Source organism: Scyliorhinus canicula, chromosome 2 (assembly GCF_902713615.1).
Source record: "Scyliorhinus canicula chromosome 2, sScyCan1.1, whole genome shotgun sequence".
In the NCBI taxonomy this organism is placed as follows: domain Eukaryota; kingdom Metazoa; phylum Chordata; class Chondrichthyes; order Carcharhiniformes; family Scyliorhinidae; genus Scyliorhinus; species Scyliorhinus canicula.
In genome coordinates this window covers 144674992-144684135 of record NC_052147.1, presented here as the reverse complement: position 1 = coordinate 144684135, position 9144 = coordinate 144674992, and the positions used below count along the sequence as shown (strand labels likewise).

Below are 9144 nucleotides of genomic sequence, written 5' to 3'. Positions count from 1 at the left end.
GAAAATCATTAAGTTTCCTCTTAATGCTGACAAAACCTCAATGCACCAGGGGCTACTGGATAGTAACTGAAGAGGACAGGATCAGATATGCCTGTGATGTCTTCCTATCTATGAAAATTCACAGTCCAAGGGCACACATGAAGAATAGTTACTCATGGAGGGATGGCAACAATTGTGAACCTGCATTAAACGTGGGACACTGCCTGAAGGGAAAAAAAAGAAGACTGAGGAGAGAAGAACAAAGAACAGATTTAACTGGGAGAGAGCCATATGGGTTTCTTGTAAATAAAACAGCCATAAAACTGAAGAATTTTGAAATCCTGCATCGAGTAATTGAATTGCATTTGAGCCAATTATAAATCGAGTTTATTCAATTGAAAGTACATGATTGAAAACAAGTTAATCAGTACTGATGAAAGCTGACAGCACTGAAACTGCCCCACAAAGAACTGACAAACTAATATCTGAGAAAACTTTGTTCAGTGTCCATTTTATCTGATTAATTATTTTCTCAGAGGGACATGGCACAGGCCCAGAGGAAGGTAGCCCAGTCCCTGTGCTCCAGGGCTGCAAGCATTGAGACCTCAGTCAAGATGAGAGTGGGCCTCCAGGACTGGCAGTGCTAAGTGGGGGGCCTGGGGACCATCGGGCAGCCCCAAGGAGCAGGTGATGATGGGGCCCGTGATGGTGACCTCTGCAGTGGAGGTACCGAAACACCACAGTGCTTTGGACTCCCCCCACCTTCCTGTCCCTGAAGAATTTGATATTGGATGGGCAGAACAGGGAGGCACCACACCACCTGGGATGCTTGAGAGATTGCCAGGTCTGGACGGGAAGGGGGGGGGGGGGGTTAATCCCGACCCTACAGCCCATCCCCTGGTCATTGGTCACTCCCTGCTGTCCCCTCCCCTGGCCAAGCAGATGCCCCCAGCCCCCACTGTCATGCCTCTGCATGTCCTATCTGCTCTTGCTCCCTGTGCAGCCACGGAGCCTGTTCCCCGATTTTTAAAACCACAAGTAAAACTTGCCGTCAGTAATTCCTCCTGGTGGAGGCAGAGCATTGCAGAGGCCTGAGGGATTACCGGGCTAGGCCCACTGATGATATGCTAATGGCGTTTACTGTCCGTGCAGAGTAGAAGACATTGACGCCACTTTCAAGGCACCAGAGCATGTTGGGTCAGCCTCAGTTTTCACCTCACATGCCATTCCTCGCCCAATCGCATTTCCCGATTCCGGCATCAGCCAATGGAAATTCTCCACCGGCAGGATGCTCTGTTTTGCCGGTAGCCCGGGGGCTGCCCGACGGTGTGGGGCTACCCCACAATGGGAAACCCCATTGAGCAGTCGGTGTAACGGAGCATCCCACTGACAGGGTGAGACAGAAATGCGGCAGAGCGGAGAATCCAGCCCCCTGTCTTGGATGCTCCAATTCATACTGGCAGAGCACAACATTCTCCAGCCTTTTCTCTGAACTGAGAGCTCATTGAGACCAGGAATCAACTTTGATTTTTTTTTGCATCACCTCTGGTACTTTTTTAGAAAACAAATTCCAATTAAGGGACAATTTAGCATGGCCAATAAACCTACACTGCACATCTTTGAGTTGTGGGGTTGAGACCCACGCAGCCATAGGGAGAATGTACAAACTCCACATGGACAGTGGGATTGAATTTGGGTCCTCGGCGCTGTGAGGCAGCAGTGCGAACCACTGTGCCACCATGCTGCCCCTCACCTCTGGTACTTTAATGATCTCTCGTAGATTGGCGATAAATGGTTACCAATCCTCTAGGGTTGGCCTGGAATCTCCATGAATTGAACTGTTGTGTGCAACTCTGGAGAAAAATCACCAGTATATTGAAAAACACAATTTTCTTTGAACATTTTTTCTTTACCAAATATAACAATATTGAAAATGGGGGGGGGGGGGGGGGGGGGGAGACTTTGGCTGGGAGTCGAGCATCACCCAATTGGATGATGAGTATTTTGCTTTCCAATTGGTAGATGGTAACAAGGATGGACGTGTTGGCCAATGAATGACTGGACTGTGGGAGAAAGCCATGTGATGAAATCTCCAGAAATGCTCTTATCACAGTTGGCTTAAATCACTACTTAATTACCAAAAATAATGGAGGATAGTCGAACTAAAGCACCATTTAGTTTGACCATTGTATCTCTGTACCCTGGGAGCAAGGAGCCCGAGACCCCTCTAAATCTAATCCTTATCTAGGATCATTGAAGAGGTGTGTGTGTTGTCCACTTAGCCCTCCTGGAACAGTGCCTTTGATTTCAACAATATTCCCTCTGGTCCACCGACTTAACTTGTCCTTTCTATGCTACCTCCCTCAAATCATCTAGATGCACCAAAACCACTGTTTTAAAGTCTTGGCACTTTAAATCAAATCACTGCAAGCTGGACAGATGGATCTTACTATTTTGTTCTCTCTAAAGTTAGGTTGTATTGGTCAGAAATGCCTGGAGTTTAGAACCTTATTGTTGCGGCTCCCGCTGCAGTCGGAGGGTGAAATAGGCGGCGCGGCTCGGTGTAACCGCTATTTGGGTCCGGGCGCTTTCCGTTGCCTGGCAACGCCTCAAACAACATGGCCAAGTTCGTGGTGGCAGGTGGGTCGGAGGAACCTTCATATGAAATGAAGTAAAAGCGTTGAAACAATGATAGTTTTAAACGGCTGGAGCTCGGGATGTAGATTTAACAAAAATAACAGCATTAATCTTGGAGAAGGGTGAGTTGGGAGTGGGGGTAGGGGGCAGTGAATTAACCCCAGACCAGAGGGGAAGGAAGGTCAATGAACAGCTGGGTTTGTGCCCCGAGTCAGGCATCCTCACTGGCTATATGGGGTGCAGATTAAAAAGAGAAAACCAACTTGCATTAAAGAAGAAAGATACAAAGACCTGCATTAAGATTGAACCATTCATGCTCAAAAGGTGCACTTTTGGCGAAGCTGGATCGGTACAAGAGGCCGGGGAAAGTGATAGAATGATATGTTGATAGAACTGGAGCAAGTTCATGTACAGAAGAAACACCATTATGGATCAGTTGACCTGAATGGCATGTGCCTGTGCTGTAAATTCTATTTACACCCAGTTAATTACTGTTGTGCTGTAGCTAGTGTTATAATTCAGGAAAACAGAGATAAATGACCAAATAACGTGCTTTTTCCTCCAGTAGTAGTAGATAAGAGATAACTACTGACCAGGTACGCCAGAAGAAAACCCCTTCTTTTCTTTGAATCATAGAATTCCTACAGTGCAGAAGGAGCCCATTCAGCTTATTGAGTTTGCACCAACCCTCTGAAAGAGTGCCATACTTAGGCCTATTCCGTTGCCCTATCCTTGTAACCCCTAATCCCAATTAACCTGCACATCTTTGGACATTAAGGGCAATTTACCATGGCCAATTCACCTAACCTGCACATGTATGGACTGTGGGAGGAAACCAGAGCACCCAGAGGAAACGAACGCAGACATGGGGCGATAGTGTAAACTCCACACAGTCACCCAGGGCCGGAATTGAACCTGAGTCCCTAGCGCTGTGAGGCAGCACTGCTAACCACTGTGTCACCATGCCGCCCCAAGGGGAAATGAAAGGAAGGTGGATTTACAGCCATCTGGGAGAGAATTTTAATGTCTCGTTTAGTTGGTTTAATGTCTTGGCTGAAAGTTGGCTCTGTCAGTGCAGCACTCCTTTAGCACTGCATTGAGGTATCAGCCAGAATATATGCAGGTCTCTGAAGTGTGGGTCAAATGTCTAACACCACGGTGGCACAGTGGTTAGCACTGCTGACTCACAGCGCCGGAAACTCGGGTTCAATTCTGGCCTGGCGTGACCGCCTGTGTGGAGTTTGTATTCTCCTTGTGTCTGCGTGGGTTTCCCCTGGGTGCTCCGGTTTCCTCCCACAGTCCAAAGATATTAGGTTGATTGGCCATGTAACATTGCCCCTTAGTGTCCAGGGATGTGTGGGTTGGGTGGGGTTGCAGGGAATAGACTGGGGGCCTGGCTTGTGTGCTCTTTCAGAGGGTCGGTGTAGACCCGATGGGCTGAATGGCCTCTTTCTGCACTGTAGGGATTCTATGATTTTTAAAAAAATATTTTTATTCGTTTATGATAACATTGCAAGGAACATCACACAGTAATAAAAAGATATTTACAAAGTGGATATATGAGACAAAAAGAAAAGAAAAAAATCAATATAAACAGTTATGTATACAGAAGTAATACCTGTACAGATGCAGGTACCTTCATTTTGCCCCCCCCGTGATCCGTTACCACAATCATGCGATTCAATAATTTCTAAGAGTGCTACCTCTCATGAATAGCAGACTTGTTGAGCCAAGATCCTAGGGAAGCAAGCTTCCAATGCTTATGCAACTGTATTTCAGCAAGTGTGTCCCAGTGGAGACGATCATCCTTTTTAAAATATGGCCAAAGAGAAAAAAATAGAGAAAGATAGGTAAAAGGTGTTAGAATTTTGTAACACCTTTTACAAGACACGCCAAAACCCTCAACAATGCCAATGAAATACCTTTGACGTATGGTCACTAATTTAAGAAATGTGGCAGCTAATTTTCCATCCACAGCTGTGAAATAGGTATGGGAAAAATCCCTGGAAAAGGACTGTATAAGTGATTTTCACAGTAACTTCATTGCAGTGTTAATGTGAGCCTACTTGTGGAACTAATAAAGATTATTATTATTTCAAGGGGCCATTTTTTGGATCACCGAGAGAAAGAGTGCGAGGGATAATTGACAAGATGACAAGTAGGGAGGTTGAATGTGTAAAACGGACGGCCAATAATAATTTTCGACTATTATGGGGATGTTCTTACGGAATAATAAATATTACATGGCTGTGCATTTGTTTTGATATTTACAGGTAGAGCAAACTGTCCGTATTATGCCAAGACAGAACTTGTGGCAGACTATCTTTGTAAAAACTTGCCAGACTTCCAGGTGCATAAAATTGTCCAAGCACCCGAAGATTGGCAGGTCAGTCACTGTGGTACTGAAAACAGGAAAAACAACTTTTTTAAATATATAGAAAAGTTAAAAGCAGCTGCATTTGAGATCTGATCTTTGTATTTCTTTGAATCCAATTGTTTACGGTGTTTCTTTGAGCAGGTATGCTTGCGACTCACCTCCTCATGTGCAAGGATGAGCCGGATATAGTTTAAGGTGGTGCACAGGTTACATATGACTCGGGCGAGAATGAGTGGGTTCTTTCAGGGAGTAGCAGATGAGTATGAGAGGTGTGGGCGAGGGCCAGTGAATCACGTGCACATGTTTTGGGGTTGCAAAAAAATTGGGAAGATTCTGGGCGGGATTGTTCGCGGTCTTAGCCAGGATAGTGGAGGAGGAGGTGGACCCGGATCCTTTGGTGGTGATACTTGGGGTCTCAGAGAAGCCAGAGCTCATGGAGAGGAGGAAGGCCGATGTCTTGGCCTTTGCCTCTCTGATTGCAGGGCGGCGAATTTTGCTGGAGTGGCGGTTGGCATCGCCACTGGGGGTAGCGGCTTGGTTGGGTGACCTGCACAACTTCCTACGATTAGAGAAGATAAAGTATGAGTTAAGGGGCTATTCAGGGGGTTTGAGAAAAGGTGGGGGATGTTTGTGACCGTTTTCGAGGGGCTGTTCGTTGAGGGACCGGGGGGGGGCGGGGTGAAAAAAAGTAAAAATCTGTACAGACTGTGTAGTTGATTGTAGGGACGCATGTTTCCTGGGGTGTTTAGTCACTTTAACCCAGGGGTGGGCAAACTTTTCCATGCAAGGGCCACATTCAGAAATTCACAATTCACAAAGGGCCGCATAGTATTTTAAGTAAAATAATTACTTCACCCGGTTATGATTCTGGGCGCCTCATATCGAACATAGAACAGTACAGCACAGAACAGGCCCTTCGGCCCTCTACGTTGTGCCGAGCAATGATCACCCTACTCAAGTCAACGTATCCACCCTATACCAGTAAGTAACCCAACAGCCCCCCCCCCCATTAACCTTAAAAAAAATTTAAAAAAAAAAAAATTAAAAGACATTTTTTTTTTTTTTTTTTAATGACTTGGTGGGGTCGCAGAAATACCTTTGGCGGGCCGCATGCGGCCCGCGGGCCGTAGTTTGCCCACCCCTGCTTTAACCTGTTTTGATACATCTTTGTAATAAAATACATTTTTTTTAAAAGGTATGCTTGCGACTCGCTCTGGTACACAATAAGGGGAGTCATGCCAGGCTAACAAATTGAGCAACTTCATACTCCATTGGTTCCAGGAAGTTGGAATTGGGGGTAATTCAAACTCAAATGCCCTTGCTGGCCTGAATAAACAAAATTGGAGTAGAATGGCATTATTAATATACTTGTTTGCCCTAGTTGTTTTTGAAATGATTTGACAACAACTCGGAAAGTACAATGAGTGATGCAGCTAGTTATCCAAACATTTTTGGGTTCTAATTTATCAGCAAGGAGTATCTTTCCTCTGCAGATTATAAGGACTCTTATAAGGCTAAAAGAACTGCCCAAGAGCCAATTGCGATGTCTACACGGAGACAATACAGAGATGATATTGCGCTTGAGAGAGGATCTTTGAGATCTGGGTGGCATGGTGGCACAGTGGTTAGCACTGCTGCCTCACAACACCAGGAACCTGGGTTCAATTCCGACCTTGGTTCACTGTCTGTGGAGTTTGCACGTTCTCCCTGTGTCTGCGTGGGTTTCCTCAGGGTGCTCTGGAATCCTCCCACAGTCCGAAGATGCAGGTTAGGTGGATTGGCCATAAAAATTGCCCCTTATTGTCCAGGTTAGGTTACGGGGATAGGGCAGGGTGGACTGGGGAGTGGACATGGATAGGGTGCTCTTAAGGAAGGTCGGTGCAGACTCAATGGGCCGAATGGCCTCTGTAATGATCCACAGGAGGCAGGAGTCCCGTCACCACACCAATATTTATTGCCAATAACTATATACAAGAGCAGCTCCAACAGTGCTGCTAGCAGTCCAGTCAACTTAAGACTGGATCACAAAGCCTACACAGGTGCTTATATGGACCCCCTCAATGAGCTATCATTGAGGGAGCTCATACTCCAATTGGCCAACCAATAATGCTAATTGGAGGTCATTACAGCCTCCTTCTGCACTGTAGGAATTCGATGATTCTATGAGATTTAAATATCCCGATCATGTCTGTCTCAGCAGAAGGGGATCGAATTTGTGATAGAAATGGGTTGGATTCTCTGTTCTGGAGATAAGTGCTCCCACTAGCGTAGGCTTGCTCCTGGTCTCCTCTGGCACTGTGAGAGATGCCTCGGTGGGAGTCTCTCTCCTTTACCATGCTAATTTATGCATGGAGGAGAGCTCACTGGCTTCCATCAGAATCCCTGTCTCAGACCCCCATTTTGGTGGACGGCCTGATACAAAGGTCCGGTGGAGGTCCATCCCCCCTTCCACAATGCGAATCCTGCCCCCCCCCCCCCCCCCCCCCATCCCAACCTCCGGTGACAAATAGAGGCATTCCCCCCCCTTCCCCCAACCACGGGAATAAAAGATCACCCCACCACCCCACAGCACGCATGCATGAGTGTGACCTGCCTCCCACCACAAACCCCTCTAGCTCCCCAATCAGACACCCCTATTAGAGACTCCTACCAGATCTCCCCACCAGGCCCCCCCCAACAGAGACCCACATCAGTCACGCCCAGCAGAGACCCACATCAGTCACCCCCAACAGACCCCTTCATCAGAGACCCCATCAGATCCCCCTATCAGTCATACCTAATATAGACCCCCATCAGTCACCCCCAACAGAGACCCTCTCCCCATCAGTCGCCCCCAACAGAGACCCCCAACAGAAATACAGACCGCAGAGATTTCCCAAATCGTTCCCCCCTCGCATCTCTGCATATGTATGTGCTGCTGATAAAGTATTCCAGAGGTGAGAGGTGCAAGAGATATGATGGTCACCATTATTATTTTGTCACCATTCAATTAAAAGGGCAACGCTGGCATTTATTGACCATTTTTAGTCACTTTTGAGAACGTGCTGATGGGACTTCTCAAATCGCTGCATTCCGGATGGCAAACTGTTATGTAAGGAGTTCCAGGATTTCAACCCAGCATGAAGGTACAATGATATATGTCCAAGTCAGCACATATACCTGCTCTGTGCCTTGGAGATGGTGATGTTCCCATATGTTTAATCTCAGATAACCTGGCCGAGGAGGAAAGAACCAGAGCCTAGTCTTCATACATTTACAAATGTTTATTTACAAGAAGCACAGGTTACATAGCATGCACCCCTAATCAAACAACTGCAGTTTAGATTTAGAACAGTACAGCACAGAACATGCCCTTTGGCCCTCGATGTTGTGCCGAGCAATGATCACCCTACTCAAACTCACATATCCACCCTATACCCGTAACCCAACAACTCCCCCTTAACCTTACTTTTTAGGACACTACGGGCAATTTAGCATGGCCAATCCACCTAACCCGCACATCTTTGGACTGTGGGAGGAAACCGGAGCACCCGGAGGAAACCCACGCACACACGGGGAGGACGTGCAGACTCCGCACAGACAGTGACCCAGCCGGGAACCGAACCTGGGACCCTGGATCTGTGAAGCATTGATGCTAACCACTATGCTACCGTGCTGCCCACTAAGTTTATATATATATATATATCTATAAAGTACCTCTGAAAGGATCAGTGCAGCCTGATAATTTACACATCTGAAGCTATTTTGTGACAACTTATGGACAGTTCTGAGCATTTGTGCTCACTGGATTCAATTAAACATGCAATTAATATACAATTAATACCAAGCATCTGCTTTCCATGTCCTATTAGGTGGTAGAGCTCATGGGTGTTGGAGGTGCTGCCAAAGAAGCTGTGATGAACTGCTATTATTCCTATATTTATAAATAGAATACCCACAACAATTGAGCATCCATATGGATTCTAAGCCCACATGCTGCTGCCCAATGTTGCTGGCATCATTGTAGGAGTGGGAATTTCAGCAGTGTTTTGATGAAAGGGGTCAGCTTTGTTAGGTGATGTGAATCGCACAAGCACAGAAGTGTTGTGAACCGTGGTTTGGAGGTGGGTACCGTATGAAAGAAAAGTGCAAAAGGTGTTGCTTACTTCACA

General features: G+C 46.5%; 1 protein-coding gene across 4 annotated transcripts in view; it reads left to right on the top strand.

The window, feature by feature from the left end:
- Nucleotides 1–2568: 2568 nt before the first annotated feature.
- Nucleotides 2569–9144, top strand: part of mdh1b (malate dehydrogenase 1B, NAD (soluble)) — a 68425-nt gene continuing 61849 nt past the window's right edge. For 2 of the 4 annotated variants that reach the window (XM_038787446.1, XM_038787448.1), the window contains exons 1-2: nt 2569–2619; nt 4890–5002. In XM_038787446.1, the coding sequence (XP_038643374.1) occupies nt 2598–2619; nt 4890–5002 (135 nt within the window). In that variant the 5' untranslated portion in view covers nt 2569–2597. Of the gene's footprint in view, nt 2620–2672; nt 2739–4889; nt 5003–9144 lie in introns of those variants that run through there. The other 2 variants (XM_038787451.1, XM_038787455.1) reach the window with 2 other exon arrangements.